Consider the following 18,935-nt stretch of genomic DNA (forward strand, 5'->3'; position numbering starts at 1 on the left):
TATAGAGACTCGACAATGGAAATAGTAAGGCTTTGCAATACGCTCGATGCGAATCCGCTATTCTAGTTTTGTTTGTCGCTCTATAAATAGAGCGAAGACGTCAGCTTGACTAAAATCAGCTTCGGAAGCTACACTAATTCAGCTAACAAGACGACCGCTATGCGATGGCGATTCCAGTTGCATTGACTAGCAATACACAGTGTACAAGGAGTGACGGGGCGGATCATAATGGAGCCTGTCTGCTGTCGTCAGAAAGATGACACCGGGCGCGTTTAGGTACCATTCTGTGTAGGTGAAGATAAAAAGCGAATACAGCGCCGTACGGCATGACACCAGCGGCTACTACCTGTGATCCTGACCACGTTACTGGGAAGTTTCCTTGCAATACAATGGGACCCTCGCTAATAGCTCAGCAACAGCCCTGTGCTGGCGACGAAGTTCGTCACGCAGCGATATCTTGTATCGTGTCAGCCAAACGTCATCCTTAGTCGATCAGGGCTCAAACCGATACCAGTGAGGCAGTCAAATGCGAAATGAGCGTTACATGAACTCGGTAAGCTACACTGCAACAAAAGTCAGTAACGGCAGTTTCATCAAAAATGCTGCAGCGGCCTTCCGGAGCGCACACCTTCAGAAGAAACACATACATGTGCACCGCTAGGAAGAAGACCCAGGAACGTTGAGCGGATGGTGTCTGTTTCGGGACGTCCAACTGAGTGCAGCGAGACCAACACATAGACAGCCTGCTAAGAAACCTCTCTTAAAACATTTCCTGATTTAGCGCTCATATTACATAACAGGGTTCACTGACATTACGTTTCCTATTGCTAGAGTCAGTGTAACCATACGCGCCCACAACATATATATAGAGGCTTTGAACGAAGCCCATATATATTAGTTCCACACGTTCCGACCCATTTACCCCGCACTAATGAAGCGGAAATTAAAACGGAGATTATAATAACGCAGAAGGCTGATGTACGAACGATCCAACATTTAGCGCACCTGTCGGGCAGTATGTAAACGCGATATCTAAAGAAAATCTGGGAAACAGGCAGGAATAGAACGTTTGAAACTGTTTCTACTCGTAATTAGCATTAGCGATTTATGTCGATATTTTCGTACGTACGTATGCCATTCCGTATTATAGAGCGGCAAGATATTTGAAAAACGTCTTGCAATCTTCGATCTTGCCAAGTCTGGTCTTTTTAATATATTAAAAAGTTACATTTAGGCGTCTATTGGAGACCATTACCTAAAGGCGAGTATCCAGTGGGGGGTTTTAACTAAATATAGACTCGTCTGTTATGGTCGAACCCGACCAAGTAGGTGACCTGACTTCCTAAATCGTCTGCCTTTGAATCGTCAATAATGAAACTTTGAAAGGTCAGTGGTGTCTCCGAGAATCGGTAAGTCGACACTGTCCGACACATTTGCTCCGGGTCCTGACGACAAGACCCGGACGGCTGCTCACTGCTGAGCTTCGATGCGGCAATGATGATCAGAAATATATGCATTCTATAACAAGTACACCCGTAGCCATCGGCCGCGTCGAAGAGATGCCGCTGGCTCGTCTCTATCAGCTGAACTCGGTGGGTGTTTTCCAGGTACTGCGTGGGATTGAACCTAGCGATGAGAAACGTCGACCAGATCGCTATAGACTAGATGCGCTCAGTAATCTCAATCATGAAGAAGTACCGCCCATTTTTCACGGTCACGACGCGAATGATTCAGTGGTATGACAAAATATCAAATGCGGCTCATTCTTGCCATTCTTTCGTGTCAAATTCCTGCAGAGTTGAAGGTTGTTCACGACGTTTGACAGTGCCTGCCTACAAGAGCCAGTGTTTCGCATAGTTACGGGATCAAATTCATTGAAATCGTTGGTAAGTAGAAATGTTTATTGAGGGTACATAAATAGTTGCATAGGTTGAACAAGTTTGATGATCTTCGGCGTGTCAGGAATTTGTCGTTAGCTTCTTTCAGGATATAAGCTTTCAATAAACAAATTCTTGCTTAATTCATAAAGGCAGCAAAGAATGTAGGATACATAGGTTTAGTGGGTCCCAAATTGGTTATAATTCAAAAAGTAATAAACGCATTTCTACTATTTCCATTGCTTCCTTTTTCCCAACAGCTAACGATCATTTCGTAATCGCTTTGTGTTCATTGACGACGACAACGACGACGACGACTACATTAAGGTTCATGCAGCCCAATCCAGCGCGACTATGGGGAAATTCGTATGTTTTTGTGTTCATGGACACCGGTCCTGTTATTCAGCCTAGTTGTTTACCTGTGAACTGTGTAGAGTCTCTACACATTTTTCCCCACTGATTAAATTTAACATTTTCGTCCTTCCAGGCCAAACCTGTTCCTAGTTTTTTCCTAGTTTATTTTTTACCACTTTCTGTAAAGCAGTAACCTTTCGGAGGACATAAACGCTTGGGAAGATGTTTCAGGTGAACTGACAATTCTTGAAGGAATCGGGCACCCGTCGGTTATGTTACTGAAACACTGTTGTATATAGTTTCGATCTGGATATGCGCGCAAGTCTATCGTCTACGTCGAGCGCTTGTGCAATGATTGGTTCCGTTATGATTTTAATTTTCTTTTTAAACCCCACGTCGTCGCGTGTGGTTTGTCTATTCGCATCTCCATGTTTGTGTGTCTGTGTTAAACATAGTTCGTCGGATAAACCAAGCAGTCAGGAGGTAAAAGCCGCCGACGAACGGAACGCTAGAACGTATCGGTAAGCTCGAGCACAACAAACACAACTTATCGGTAGACAACGGGATACTGCCGTAAACCATATTACGGTTGACTATTTATTTTCATTCCAGCTTTCGTCGCCGTCCCGCAGCCAGCCGTCATCGCTTAGTTATAGGAAATCCTTGTAGGCATTTTGCCCGCTTGCAATAGCGATCACGGTTGTGGCCGCGGCGAAAGAAAGACACGACAAACAAAAAACCACCAGAACGGCCAGCACCGTCATCATAATCGCAACTGCAATGTCCACCATCACAATGGAGAATGTAGTTATTCCAGAAACAACTGCCAAGTGGCAAAATATACCGGTGAAAGCTCTACGAGGAATACGCAGAGCCGTCATCCAATCGGGCAGACGTCGTCAGACAAACCATTATCATCATACATGAAAATAATAATAGTATTCAGCTGTCGTCAGTGGTCGTCTACGGTTCGTGAAAATGAAGAAAAACAAAGACTACCGAGAGAGGTGGCATTAGAAAGCATTTATATATACAAATAGCGTTCATAAACATGTACGCACACCCACAAACACACACACACACACACACACACACACACACACACACATATACGAACAAGTTGAGTCATACCACCTGTTTTACCGACGACGAAACATACATTCATGCAGGCATACGCACACACGCACGCACGCACGCACACAAACGGCTAGGTAGTCAGAGAGACTAAGCCAAGATGAGGCAATGTAGATGCTCATATCACTATTGATGTTGCTGCTACTGCTGTTATCGCGTTAAGGAGAGATATAACGGAATGCGATTCCAGGGACCGCCGCTGCGGTAACCGATCGATCGCAACAGTTTCCGACGCAGCTTCGGCGTGACTTATTCCACTATGCATAGCTATGGTCCGACGAAAAGTTACAACTTTTGGCGCAGAAAGTTAGTCTAATGTTGTATTACACGATTCGAATACAAAGGATAAGCGATTGCCAGCAACAAAAAGAAATAACTGAAGGTTTTTGCTATCTCCGTCGAGGCTGCTACGAGCATTGCGGCAGCTGCAGGCATTGCTCATGCAGTCCTCGTATTGTTAGACGTGTGTCGTTTGACGCGCGTGTTGAAAAGCCTGTGTGGCCATGCTACCTCAAGCCGCGTCTCGCAAGAGTACTACGATCTCTTTCAAGGAACAATCAGACTGAGCTGAATAGATATTGAGTAATCAGATTTACATTCGAGTACCAAATCCGGGTTTCACAATATCAAGTACTGTCACTTCTCGGACTTTTCACAAGGGCCTTGTCTTTAAAAGTGAGGAATTTAAGCGGAAATTGACAGCCAACCACGGTAGGAATCAGGTGGATACTAAGGAAAATAGATTCATCCTTAAGTGTAAATAAATAATATATTCAATAAATGTCTCAATATAAAATAGATCGAAGCCAAGGCGGCCAGGAATGTTTGGCGGCATCCGATATTTTCCTTATACTTCTAATTATGACACCTCTTGGCTGGAGACTAAGTGATTACCAATCAGTCCACAAAACGAACGTCATAGTACCTATTGCCTTTGTTCTGACTGAACACGTAAATCAGTTCCTTTGTGATCTGTTGCTTTTACATAAAATTGACAGCGATCGTTCATGCTTCTATACCTACAGTGTTCGGGAACTAACTCTAACAGATAAACGAAAGAGAAAACAACATTAAAAATCAACGTTTTCCCGGTAACTGAGCATTAAAAGGCCAGCAAAAATAGTTTTATATGTATTCTGAGTTGCTTACGATCCTCTATTAACATTACATTAGGTGTAAACATCTTTTCCCTGTGAACGTTTGCTGGGTAACGTATTTGCGTGGTGATCTAGGTTCGAATCTTCGAGTAGACACATTTCATTACGTGTTGGAAGCCAACCGTCAGGAAAGATCTAGCGGCGATGTAAACGTAAAAGTCGAGACATCTAGATGTAAGCTTGTTTCTGGTTTTCTCGTGTTTCATTATCTACACCAGTATAGATTTACGCAGTTTACTCGTATAGGATTCGAACAGGCGACTTCGTGGCCTGATCTCAACAACAACAACAACAGCAGAGGAGACGGCTTCCCTTTTTTTTTTCTGTTTAAGTGACATTCATGTAAATTTTTCCACCTGTTCACCTCTGACATACGATCCTTTCATTATATTTAAAGGCATAAAAACACACACTCGTTTTACGGCACACATATTTTTCATGTTTTGAGTTGCTTCTTTGTATTTCTTCATTTTTTGCCCGTCATGGCCACTACCATCGATGTCATTTCTGCAAGCAGTGTTACCATTGATAGAATCGAAACAGACCCGGCCCTTTCTACTTGTTTAGACGCTCGTTCTTCAAATGACGCACGGCCCTCGGATTTCTCGAGCAGTCTATTTTGTCGTAATTCTGCTCATCTTAAAGCCGCGTAGTACCCCTGTATAGACATGCCTGCCGTGCCCCAGCCCCACAAAGCAACCAACGGACGAACCCCTGTCCAACGGTTGCCGTAGTCACTGTTATAGTTGCTGCTTCGACTGCTTCTGTCGCTGTGGCTGCCTTCTCCAAACAGCCACCGTCACCTGGGCGCGCCCGCGCCAACAAATCCGTGGAGTCACCTAGTGGAACGCGCAACCCGGCGCGGTAACCCGTGCTCGACCAGTCTCGACCATTCGCACCTCAACAAAAAAAAAGCGCGCCAGCTTCGACACAACAAGCGCGGTGTGATCGCTAGCACCATCAGCGCCACCTTCGTTGCCGCTCATCGTCACAACAACTTTAATGTCCGCTACACGGTACACCAGTGACCTATTCTCGAAATATCTACCGCTGATGCTGCTCGTGTAAATAGTGACAGTGGAAGTAAGAGTATAGTATCATAGTAATATTTATAATAATAATACGTAATCCCTGGTCGGGTCCGCGTGGATAACGCAGACCAACCACATCAGCATCATCATCGTTGTCGACATTCTGCCAGCTTTCTCTCTCTCTCAATAGGTCGTCTGCCATAGGCCCTGCGCGCGGCGTTCGGCGCCTACATTCGGTTTTCCCGCCAAAACGAACGACGACACAGTTCTGGAGAGACATTCAGCTAACTTCTTTGTGTGTTGTTCTTCGTACCGGTTGCTTGTGTGCGGGTGTTGTTATTAGTAGTAACGACGACGGCTTGTTCTTTTGCTACCCTGCTCGTCAGCCACGGGGTCACCCCGACGGTTGTGTCTCAGCCCGCTCCAAATGGTAGTCTGTGATGACGTGTAGTTACTGTCTACGATAGATGCGATGTGTAACTCACCCACCGATCGACCTCCCGCCTACCCGACTGACTGACACGCTGATTCACATAGGTACCGTTCATAGCGATAAAGGAAATTGCGCAGTTCAATTCGGTCGCTAGCGCTTATTCGAGTCGTTTGTTCGTCATACTACACTCATCTAGTTAACCATGCGTGGATGTTTTCTTCTGGCACTGATGTTGATGGCGACAAGAAAAAATATGTGAAAAGGCGTCACAGACTTGCGTAGGCCGAAGGATCCGCAGTGACCACCAGTAGCTTGAGCGCTGTAGTCCGTCGTTGGTCAGGCCCTTAGCAGTAGTAGGATTCCCAGCCAGCCTGAGCTAACAAACAATTCCATCCGATTGATTGGATTGTTTAAATCAAGCAAACAGCTGATGATAGCCTAGCGCGCTGTCGGCAATCGATCGGACGGGACGGGGCGTCTGAGAATGGGTGCCATATAATGGAATAGCTGCTGTCGCTAGGCCAAAGGCTGCTGCCGACGGCCCAGTGACGATAAAAGTATGGTTTAGTTGTTGTGGTCCTTTTCGCGCACCACCTAATTTTGGCGTCGCTTTAACCGGGGTCAGAAAAAGGGGAATGTTCGACTGTCTATCAGACAGGCAATGAACAAGAGCAACGAAAAGGGTTCAGTTGATGGGAGCACCAAACACAATGTGCCGTGCGAGGTAGCTACTTCTAGTTGTCGTTGTTACGTAGGAACCTGTGACGCTGGCACGAAGTTTTTACTAGCTGATACAAAAGCAACGAAAGGCAATGGAAGCTCGACGCGTTGTTTGTCCAACTTTATAAAGAGCTTACATAGAACGTAACGAATGAAAGCGGGTAGATTCTTTGTTCTACTGGTGCAGATCAGGGGGGTAAAAACCGTGTATGCGCATACTGTAAATGGCTAGATATTCAGATATTAAGCGGAAAAACACTTATTTGTACGAGCTGTGGAAGAGAATAACGACTCAAAAAAACAGAAATATCATAGAAATGAAAAAAATCATTGTCGCTTCTGATCACTCTCGTCATGATCTAAATACAGAGAGAACTACATCTAGTGGCGCCAACCAACATCGAAGGCACTGGTAAAGTAGGGGGGAAATAATAATATATATAGGAGGAATATAATAATAAGAATAATAATAAACGATATTATTTTGCTCACAGACAAGCTGCATACGATTGAATACATACGAAAGCTAGATACGTACTTGAGAATAAGTAATACAGATCCCGTATGGATACTGGTAATGATCAAAGGTTGAATGGTTTGCTTGCGGCCATGCCGTTTGTCGTCGTAAATTAGAAATCGGGGTTATGAACGGGGTAAGAACCGAAACAACGCCTGAGCGTTGCATACGTTTAATAGATAAACGTTTTGAGTCTTCTACGTCTGGTACCGTATATGTTTATATGATTTAAATATATACTTAAAAAAAATCGCTAAAACACGTCTCGATCATAGGAATATTATTCACTTTATTGAAACACACAATTTCGAAAAGTGTGCCGTAGAGCTGCCCTATAAACGAGTTATACTTTTAGAACAAGCATGCGTCCTTGAACACTTTCATGTATATTGTCTCTTTAGCCAATTATGGGGTCTCTTCGAACGTATTAGGTTGGCATGGCTTACTAGATACGCTGGGCGTATCATTTATATACGACGAAACAATAATGGATTTGAATCAATCAGGATCACTTTGTGATCTTCAACAGCAAAAGGTCCAGGCAGCCGACATGCAATGACAGGCCACTATTCTAAGCTACTATTCCTTTTTCTCATCCTAACCAGAAAAATCAGTCGTAAAACCAATCTAGAGAAATACTAAACAAATATTGAGTTCATTTGCGTATTTCCTGCTTCCTGGAGTCTGTCCTGTCTCCAGGTGCCGAAAATACTTCTTATAATCGACGTGCCGCTATAAATAGAACTGTAGGGTGCACTTTCTATTTGAGTAGTTTCGGAATTGACCGCATGACATTTCTAAATTATCCTGTGATGGTTTTAGTAATTATTGATGAAAGACTATCGTAAATATGATGTATCGTTGCTGGACTCTTCCTAAGTGATTTACGCTTAGAGAAAATTCACATCAGCTGAGGTCAACTGAATGATTTTCATAGGACCATGCCAATCTTGAGACACTGCGATGTGAATAGATACGCTTTCCACATTTCGCGACACGTTTTCTGCGTTTGGTGCCCAGGCGGGATCTTACGCAACACGTTAATATGGCACATCAGCTGATATTTGTGTAGTTTTGCTTCAAGTACCGCTAGAGGTCTCCCTGTTTCTCGTGCCAGGTCTGTATTTACCTAATTTGATTAGCAACAACGACATGGTGGTGATGGTGCCTGAAATGAGTCTTCAAATTATGATGATTTTCGCCTGTGTTCCAGGTGCTGTTTTTTTTCTGATGGAGTTTAATGGCATATGCTCGTTGTCGAAGCCCTCAGCAGGAGCTAAGGCCTCCGGCCGTATACTTAAGCAGAGTCGTCTTCTCATTTGTTTCGAGTAGACAACTAACCGATATTAAGCTTCCGCCTTATAGCTAGGGCTGCATGAACCTGGCAGCTTTGAGTAAGCGATGGATCAAACAAAGGGTATAAGGACCTTGGAAGCTGCTGTGAGAAACAATATAGCTGTTTATTTTCAGGGAACAAGGCATACGGCATTATGACTACAAACCGTTTCGCGCATTTGACGAAGGTTCCGAGGTGGCCACTGATCGGTAACCAGATCTATGAAATGCATCTGAAGCAATGCCTAACGGCAACACCAGGTAGACTATCGCCGTAAAAAACAAAATGTGTGTTCACATAGATCTTTCTACCACTTATTTGTTGACAGCTCAACCCAACAGACCCAAATGATTAGGCCACATCGAAATATCGTGAAAGGTCTCTAGACAGAAGGCGCTTCTGTCAACGCCCGGTAATCCGTGGCACTCAGCCAATACAACAGTCCGATCGCGGAATGCTTCGAGCTATGGGAATTATATTCCCAGCAGTGCGGAGTTATTTTTACTTGACGATTGGAAAATTGCTATATGCTGTGTTCGCATCTGAACGAAATGCGTTTGGCAAGTTTAAAAGCGATAGTGGCTTGATGAATTTGTCCACGGTGATTGTCCTCAATTTTCTTACGGTGATTAAGAGACAAGAGATACAACTGATGATGACAACCAAATGGATAGGTTATACGAGGTGTGGTAGTCATTCTTCGGCTGCTATCTGTACGGTGCTTTCTATTCAATCAATACGGACACGGAACTACCATGTCATAAGCTATATGCGGGCGATCGATTCAATCTTTGATTGAAAAAGAGCAAGATACCTGCAGTGAAGTAGTTACAAGCTTACGTTACGGTACATAACTTGCAATATTAATCCGTTTCAAAACATATCCTATTTATAACCACCGCGTCTACATTTACAGTATCCGGTAATTGACGACTTTAGATAACTACTGAAGTTGCAGAGGCTTAATGAGGCAATATATGAAATAGTAATATTAAATAAAACGAATAATGCTGTTGTTAGCATTATCTACGTTCGGTATAATGCTTGCTCCCTTATAATATACATGCTCTGGTCATTCCGGGATCGAAATCTCGAAAAGTATTTTGAAAATGCATACTCTATTAAACTTTTCTAATTTTATAACACTTTATTGAAATTGCTTTATTAATGAGGTGGTGCCACGGATTGAATAAAGGGAACGAGAAGAAAAGGCTTTGGGTATAAACAACCTTCAAATTTAAACCGGGTCTCGGATTTAATGACAAATAGTATCGGGCCTGTAAAGAGATACAAAGTATATTTCCACTGTTTATATCATAAAAATATATGTCTTACGTTTGTATCCGATTTTCGTAGTCGACATGGCTAATTCCTTGGTATCGTTTGCCCACAAGACGTAGGTGAACTACTGTAGAACTCCCATCAAAAAGTAATTGTCAAAAGCAACAACTTATCAGACCGAACAACTTTACGCTTATGCATGTACAGTGTGCTTCCACATTATATAGATGCGTTTTCGAAATGCCGAAAAGGATCAGCTTTTGTCTGCGATTTAGCGGTTATAAGGTAACCAAGCCTTAGACAGCGTTTTAATAAAGTTTAACTTTTTTTTTTATTAGTAACAGCACTTGAGCGCTAGAACACGTCCTGTATGATCGTGGAATATTACAAGCATTGCTCTTCCGTCACATCAGAACACTTGTTTCACCCTATTCGTTTCTGGGGTCTTCCGGCCAACATGTTGGTTACTAAGGGATATCTGCTTCCTCTTTGTGCCCACTACATTGCTCTTGGGGAGAACGGTTTTGAACTTCCCGCAGAGTTAAGGCCTCCATATATGGCGTTCATCGTCGCAAGGATTGCTGCATAGTATTTATTTTGAGACTGCAGTTCAAGTCCTCTAAATATTTAATCCAACTTGAAGCTGCGCTCATAAGGTGATTTAAACGTCTCTTTCAGCCTACCATAGATTCTATGCGTCTGGCTTTATGATCGTCTGTGTCTTATATTAGCATTTCTTCTAAGAACGCCAAATAGAAGGTTTAGGAGCAACTAGCTTGATCATATGTAAGCAATCCCACAGAGATTCTAGAAGCGATTCCTCCCCCCACCTGTATCAAAGGATGTTGAGGAATAGTAGCACCGAACGGTGGGGTGGCCGGGATTATAGGCAAACGATGTCGGTCTGCTTCGGCCAGCGACTCCAACAACAGACATCGAGGGTTTCTTCAACATTTCAAAAGAACGAGTTTCGAGTATTAGATATAAATCTATGCACGTGTTGTGGTACACCGATGGCTCTCTAAGCTGACATCAACATATGAAGCCTTCCATTAGTAAGCAAAGCTCGACAGCATCGGATGGTAGAACAAATGAAGCTTGCAGGTTGCAGACATTATTAATAGCTATTACAGCTTGAATAAGCACAGGCTATTGTATCACTCTACCGATAAAGTGAACAAAGAAGAGCGCAGACAGGCCACAAGTAGACGATATTCATCTAAATTGGGATAACAGCTATACAGATGAACAGACAATTGCATCTGGCAGACAAAACGTGTGCAAGCACACAAGGACGTATTATGCTTGCGACGATATTCAACTTTCACCGTCTTTGACCATGGCCAGCATTGGTTACTTCGTACCGGTACAACGCCAGGTCGACTGTCTCGCGTCTCCGGTCGCATCTGTCTCGACACGTATAACCAGGACCTCCCATTTAATGACGTCTTGCGACGTCGTCGCCGCGCTAGGTCTCACACTGAAAGGCGCCAATAACACTCAGAGTCTCTCCCAGTGGCAATCGACGAGGTCGAACGCTGCGGCTGCTCTTGAAGCTCAATATGTTATTGTAAACACTTTTCAACTATGGCGTCATCACCGTCGATGTAGCATCCCCACGTCATTCATATCCATAAGCCTTTTTAGCGTTCCCCACTATCGCCAACATTCTTGCATATAACTGGCTACGATGGACCTCTCGACAGGAAGGTGATGGCTAAGTGCCAGGACCGGCTGGCGCATTTACTCACCCGTTTCTTTACAAAATCTCAACAATATACGTATGATAATAGATCGAGAATAAAGTCAACACTTAACAGGATAAAACTCGAAGAAAGAGAAACGCTACATGTAGGCTGTCTCGCTCATCATTTCTCTGTGGTTTGCGATATATTTAAGGTTGACTAGATATATCTTTTATGTGTCGGTATTGGTCATGTGTAACCTTGGTGATGAGTCGATAGTCAGAAAAAGTACCCCATCTAGTGCTTGATGATTTCCTCAATAGGTTCGATGCCCTCTGAAGTTGCAAATTTATTGCACAAAGCTAGTGGCTTTAGCGGGTCAGAAATACACTTAGTCTGATTTAGCACAAGTGCACGCTGACTTAAATAAGACTTGAACAGTTACGATAGTATTAACTGCATTCCGTGTTTTCTGGGGACAGGTCACAACTATAAGTTAAATTCTGGATTTTTTTTACTATGACGGTTACTGTATTGTCCTAGTTACTATGAAGGCGCTTCCTTTCGTAAGGGGATGCCTTTGCAACTGCTTGATAGAAAGAAGTGAAATTTTCCACTTGAACATTCCGTATAACTAGTACAAGGGCTCGCTGACAGAATATTATTAACTTTTACTAGGCACAGAAACTACAACACACAAAGCTGAAAATAACTGAATCCTGGCACTTTTGTTTATTGCCTTGTTGTATTGTTAATATAGGAATCCGAGGCGTTATCTTTTAACAAAGCTATTGACGAATTCAGATACAATCCCTAGCAATAGGAAAGAACGATTACTTCAGTTTAGCTGGACAATATCCGGTTAGATCGTGAACGTTGTTGATCGTACTAAAAAATAGTGTTCTCTCCATAAAAATGCATTCGCAGGTTGTCGCGAGATGACCTTACGGCTAACAAAAATTGCCCTATACAAATCTGAGGACGATGCAGCTGCGCGTGCAAAGAACAATGGTCTCTTGTAGCCAACAAACCATTTCCTTATTCTGACTTAGACGATTTACGAGCGCCTTTCTTTAGAATCAGCCTTCGCTTTGTAGTCCGATCGCCTTTAGAGTTGAAAGGGTCTTCGTGATTGGTAACAGAACAAATTCGTTTATCTTGGTCCGACGCTATGTCTTGCACCGGCTGTACTGTCTTCTTCTTCGCTTGTATCGCCTTAGGTACGCGGATTTGTGTTGACTGTGCATCTTGTTCCGACTCCTTCTGTGCGATGTACTTTTCGCAGGGGTAAGCCATCTCCGTTTTTAGGTACCTCGCTAATAGTGGAACAACCTGATGGATATACATATATTCCGAGCTTGCCGTATCTCGATTCCGTACTTTGACAACGCTGGTCTCAGGTGTGTCTTCATCTATGTAAACATTGAAGTACACACCTAGAAAATCCTCATCTTGGAACACTTGCGGCGTGACGGCTGGGGTAACACTGACCGTTGGCAAGCACCGAACATTCGATTTTTTCAAATTTGTTAGGATCTCGTCTGCACGAGGTCTGAGTTTCTCTGATGCCACTGTAACCGATACTTGGTACGGGACAAGCTGATAGTGCAATCGAAAACATGGAGTATCCTTAATAGTTTCACAACGAGCGTCATCCAGCAAACATCGGACAGCCTCACCGAGTTCAATATGACTACTTATGACCGTTGTTGAACCTTGTTTTTTTCTAATTAGGGTCTCGACTATGTTATCTCGCTTGTAGACAATTTGACTGTGGTCGATGTCAACTCGAACATCTTCGAATCTCGAACAGTTATGGCTAAATCGTTTCCACCAGAGTCGCCTTTCGCGGGTCCAAAAATCAAACCAACGAAAGTCGTCTTGTACAGCGATAAACGTGTGTGTTAGTCGATCCGCTTCAGGAGTGGCTACTCCGATGGTGGCGAAGGTTTTGTCCTTAAAAATGGCCTGAACGAGGTCCTGTCCACCACAAACGTTAGTGCTGTTAGGACAGCATAGTAGAGACCTAAGCCATAACGAAGTAATGTTATGTCGGAGGGAAGTAGGCAGTCCGAAACGAAGGATACCTGCCATTGGCGTGTTCAGTCTTCGCCTGAAAATAAACCAGCAACACAAGGAGTCTAGTTAGCTGTTGAGACGTAGTCTGAAAAGAGTACTGGACTAGGCTGGGCTCATTAAAGTCGACCCAATTACATAATCTTACCTAGCAATAATAACAAAAATAGAGATACAATCACGACAACAATAACGAGGCTAGAATGTCTTTTCCATTGTTGACGCTTACTAAAAGCAAAGAATCTAGTGTGAAACCGTTTTGTTCAAACGAATCGTAGATCCTGCATAAAAGACGACCAGCAGCAAATCTATATGTCGCCGTACGAATGTTGGGCCGATAACAACATTACCAAAGAGCCACAAACGGCATCACTTCACTGGGATCTAGTCTTCAACGAGCCGTTAGATTGTTTTCGACGTTCTTGAAAAGACTAGCTGAAACTGCAATTCCTGCAAGTTTTAGACGGGACGACTCCTGGCCCAGCAGTACAAATGCCGTCATCAACATCATCGACAGCTGTGGCGGTAGTTCATATCCACCCAACAGCCTATTGCAGTTGATATTGGCCAAATGGGCACCGTTACATTTATTATAGGGTGACCACAGTGCGCCTGGACATCGTAATGCTTATACATCCATCGATGGCGTCTTGACCTACAGACTTACTCATATCTTTCTCTAACTTTCACCCTTCGTCTTGCCATTAAAATAGCGTTTCATCGCCTGAACGACAAATATTAGACGAATCTACATACGGCTAATCACGTACGTCGCGACAATTACTTGACAGTCTATAATATGGCAAATAGGCAAACGATGCTACTAGGTGTGCAATGTTGACTGGCCATCGGAACAACCGAAACGTAACACAGTACGTATAGTAGAGGACGGTGAACACGACGATCGCGTCGTTGTACAACTGTATACTCGTAGGACATGCATTGGTTCATGAATGTTCTGCACTGACTGCAGTCCTTTCTCAGTGTCCCTAAAGAGAAGGACAAAAACAAGACGGTGGTAGTTCGAAGGCGAAAGACGTCTTGGTTATGCCGCGTCGATACGTCTTAATCCGCTGTCTACTGCAAAATTTTGTTGTAGGTTGCCCTGTACCCATTCTGGGCTGTGTATCGGTAATATGTAGCGACCGCGTGTGACTCTAGAAGCCAAGGCAGTTTCGCGCGGATTTTTCTTGCGTTAAGGAAAGATGGGTTAGACCACCTATTTGCGGCCAGCTGAAACCGTAGTAAACTATATAGTAGTTGTAGTACACAAAGGGGACCGCCAACTGATAAAGCTACGGGAGCAGGCGAGTGCTAACTACACCTTTGAGTCCACGATGGATTTTGCCTCGAAGAGGCATTCATCTGGCTGACAAACCTGTTCGAAAAAGCGTTGATTGGAATACTAAAATGTAGAGGTTGACTGTAGCTACTATTGCAACGCCGATGGCAATTTATATAGCGGCAATATCTACCAAGAAACGACTCTTGACAAAAGAAGAACCATAAAGCAAAGCGAAATAAATAGACGAAGATTACAACCGCCGCTGTTGCGGTCACTTCAAACCAACGCCAACCCCTATCACTGTGTCTATGACGAGGACTACACAAGCATATATCCTTCAGTTGCAAGATAGTTTCGGAAGTCGTGCCATAGCCGTTCGTTGGGAAAATCTTTTTCTCCTCTCGTCGATCATCCTGGTCTGCTCTTAAACCTAGCTCGGATTCGACACCTGCCAATGGTGGGAAACAAGAATGAATCCAATATCATCCATATATGAAAGGTCGGGCAGAGGGTATACTAGAAAGTAACACATCTTTAGCATATGCTAATTACCCACTACGATCAACTGCATTCAGGGTTGGAACGTCTTGTACATAATTACTGCCCAGCTCACTTAATCGCTAAAATTTGCTAGGGAGCAATGCATGGGTTATTCAACCACGACAATGCGATTTGGATAGTGCCTTTTCCGATGCCTGCTAGGACTATTTGAAGCGTGAGCAGCGAGAATGGTAACAGCGTATTTATTAGAATTGAACGTACATTGGAAGAAGTAGACATTTATGAATACCGCAAAGTCAGTCTTCGAGAAAACACCTTGACGCTCGGTTAGCATAGCTACATTCGTGCACGTCAGGCAGCCTGAACTTTCCGGCCTTAGCGAACCAACGTTTGATCTGGTGACATTTAATTGCTTGCGGTTCATAGGTTGGCTAGAAATGAACTTATCTTTCAATGACAAGGTCCGCAAGGCTACACAAAAATGAATATGATTAATCCCTCTCTCTAGCGATAGCATCGTTGGCGAATCGTCGAGGTTGTAGTCTAGGTTCAAATCCGAGCGTAAACAGACAGACAGGCGGATTTCGTTACGTGCTGACGGGACGGCAAAAGCCGTTACTGGACTTAAAACTCGAAATATAGAAGACAAAGGGCATACATAGGCTGATGCTTAGTTTCGTTCGATGCTAGTTCTGCTACGTTGTCTATTTTTTTCAACTCTTCAAGCGCTTCTGCTAACAGTCGAAATGACGCGAAGTAATCCAAAGGAAGTGCAGATTTGGTTAGGTGTAAAGCTGCATGACGTATGCCCGGGGCAAATCATGAAAGAGAATAGGAATGAAATAACGATAATTGACGGGTGAGCTTTTGAATCTTTGATGGCTGACAATAGCTTATTATTATTTGAAGTGAGGTTGTTCTGTATAGCTACAGAAGGGTAGGAACATTAAGGAACGGCCACGATATAGTCCTGCCGCGAAAATAGTTGAATAGAGACATGCTATCCTGTGGGAACCGTGTCATGCTGTGGAAGTTATTTGGTCGTAGGTTACTGGATGAAGCGCTATTTGCGTCGATATAGGCAATATTTAGAAAAGAAATAATAACATTAAATTCAAAAACTGACTGCGTATATGACCAATGACGTTTATAAGACTATAAAATGTATATTCAATATGTAACACTTCGAGTCCTCGACAGGTGCTATCGCGTCGCGATAGATAACATTTTGTCAACATATCCACCTCTACATAACAACTGCAGCTCACTAGAAATGTTACCACTGTATCTATATGGATATTGTTGTGACGCCTCATCCCACATAAAATCCTCCCTACCCAACAACAACAACAACAGTGTGAAATTTAGTCCAAGCGCGCACCTATCCTGTCATAGCAGACAGATCTGGTGAAGACGTCCGTATCGCCAGCGACGCTTCAAGGCAATGCAAGAAGAGGAACTGGAATGATGTGAGGCGAGTCACACTTCGCTATTTTAGGTTTCACCGCGCCTTTAAACGGCTCCACCGATGATCCGCCGTGAGAAAGCCACGGTGAAAATCGAACGGAGAATCGTAACGAACAAAGGCAAACGTCTTCACCATCAACAACAATAACAGTGTCGACCACAGGCAACTTCACCCGTTGCTGGATGGAAAAGTTCATGCAACTAACATGCGCCTGATGCCTTTCAACCATTAGGAGGACAGCGGTGGTTTGCGACAGAAGAGCACACAGTGCAACTTATATTAGCTGGAGTAAGCAATTGGGGCAGACGGATTAGGCCGTGGTCCTTGTTCCGCCATCGTACTCGTCCATACTCACTTATGTGCAACAGGTTGTCCCATCGGTGAGTATGGTTGGGCTTTCTACCAATGCAGCGCAAAGTCAGGAGGAGTAATCAAGCATCTGTTTCACGGACTACATTGGCTGCTAATACCCCCTGTAAAGACATAGCAGCTCCACGGAGAGCGTAGGCTTAGTAAAAATCGCCACGTCCCAACAGTAGTCAACAGGGGCAGGCCCTCTAGGTTCGGGAGCTCCCACTCTGTTTGGATCCTGGGTTCAGCTCAGCTCTCTAACTACATGTCTGCTAGGCAGCAAACTGTGAACCGGAGTAGCGGCAGTTGCCGACCAGGCGAAAAACGTAGCTTCTGGACACACGGTACAATGACGATGCGCGCTGCAAAGTCGGATGAGACAGAAGCTGCGCTCATAGCGGCAGGAACATTCCCCGTGAACGGACAACCAGTCATGTCGACCGCCAGGAAGTGCGAATCAGCCTGCGCGAAGGAAAGTGTGCAGTGAGCAACAGCCTCTTACAAGTGGAGAGGGTGCGATTTCGACCCTCTCCGAAAGATGTCGCCTCGGTCGTGGCCGTAAACATCAAGCACTTAGTCGATTTTCATTCCCACTGAAAACCGGGATCAAGCAACATGTCTCTATAAGATAAAAAAAACCAAGCACCAAATACCAACCTCTATCTTTAAAGTATACCATCAATGACAATAAGGCAAGTTTGTCGCAGAGAAATAAGCAGTAGGGTCTCATCGTTCGATTCAAATCTATCACACAAGCTGGTTAATTACACAGCCCAAAAAGATATAGGGCGGGCAATCACAGAGGTGACGGGCGAAATTGCCTACCGTGACTCCACCAATATCTACCAAAGTTTATACTAGACCTGTGGGAGGTTGCAATAGCCATCTCTGTCAGGGAGCCTTAGCACAGCCGAGAATTTTAGCGGGCTGGTGCAGTGTGTGTTTAATTTTAAGTGTTGCAGGCGTTGGCGTTCGTCGCGCATGTGAAAAGTGTGTTCAGCAATTCGAAATTATTCGAAGAAGTTCATCAAGAATCTGTGTCGTGCCGTTGTATCTTCAATTTGTCTGAGATAGTTAAAGTGACAGTTACTTTGAAGCACAACAGAAAATACGAAGCCGCTGTCACGAAGTGCGCTGTTATCTACGCAATGACGATGGATCTTATATGCACAGAAAAAGCAATTAGCGAAGTTCACTACCAGTCAGTTCACGATCGCCTCGCATTACGAGATACTGCCTTGTTCGACGAAAGTTCAAGAGTGTTAAGGAACTTGCTAGAGCTCGAGGAACACCAAAAGAACCATTCCGTTGATGCCAGACTTTTCCAGCGGGTTCAGACTGATCTGCAGCCAAACATGCGACGAATCGTTGCCAACTGGATGCTCGAGGTGAGTTAAAATCTGGTCTGACCAGGCATTTCCCACCCAGGCTGTGTACTATTGTATTTGCCATTTATTCCATGTAACAAACGTGTTTAGGACGTCTGTTGTAGCATCTCTCAAAGGAAAATACATAGAGAGCATTTTGAATGTTGTTTATGAATGACTTAATGGTGTGATTGCTTCGCCATTACATTTTATCATACGCTCTCGTAACGGGGAATGGTCGTTTTATTGAGGCTGTATGATTTTAAACCCATTTCTCGTATGTTACATTTACTTCTTTGCTAGTAAAAAACAGTACGCAATCAAACAATAAGTTCAATGATTAATTTCGTAGAGGATATATA

At 43.8% G+C, this 18,935-nt stretch overlaps 2 protein-coding genes and 1 long non-coding RNA gene across 4 annotated transcripts in view; 2 read left to right on the plus strand and 1 right to left on the minus strand.

The window, feature by feature from the left end:
* Positions 1-4,455: 4,455 nt before the first annotated feature.
* On the plus strand, positions 4,456-9,584 carry LOC111273966 (uncharacterized). The gene is made up of 2 exons (XR_002688134.2): positions 4,456-8,436; positions 8,694-9,584. It is a non-coding gene; the product is annotated as an uncharacterized LOC111273966 (long non-coding RNA).
* Positions 9,585-12,228: 2,644 nt separating this feature from the next.
* PolG2 (DNA polymerase subunit gamma-2, mitochondrial) overlaps positions 12,229-18,935 on the minus strand; it is a 13,885-nt gene continuing 7,178 nt past the window's right edge. The window contains exons 1-2 of one of the 2 annotated variants that reach the window (XM_022856003.2): positions 17,211-17,356; positions 12,229-13,638 (exon numbers count right to left, since the gene is read on the minus strand). In XM_022856003.2, coding sequence (XP_022711738.1) covers positions 12,564-13,638; positions 17,211-17,233 — 1,098 coding nt within the window. In that variant the 5' untranslated portion in view covers positions 17,234-17,356 and the 3' untranslated portion in view covers positions 12,229-12,563. Of the gene's footprint in view, positions 13,639-17,210; positions 17,357-18,935 lie in introns of those variants that run through there. The other variant, XM_022856004.2, reaches the window with a different exon arrangement.
* LOC111273965 (G1/S-specific cyclin-D2) overlaps positions 17,807-18,935 on the plus strand; it is a 24,948-nt gene continuing 23,819 nt past the window's right edge. Inside the window, exon 1 of the mRNA XM_022856006.2 lies at positions 17,807-18,594. Coding sequence (XP_022711741.1) covers positions 18,355-18,594 — 240 coding nt within the window. The 5' untranslated portion in view covers positions 17,807-18,354. The remainder of the gene's footprint in view (positions 18,595-18,935) is intronic.

This window comes from Varroa jacobsoni, unplaced genomic scaffold, assembly GCF_002532875.2.
Source record: "Varroa jacobsoni isolate VJ856 unplaced genomic scaffold, vjacob_1.0 scaffold_241, whole genome shotgun sequence".
Classification (NCBI taxonomy): Eukaryota; Metazoa; Arthropoda; class Arachnida; order Mesostigmata; family Varroidae; genus Varroa; species Varroa jacobsoni.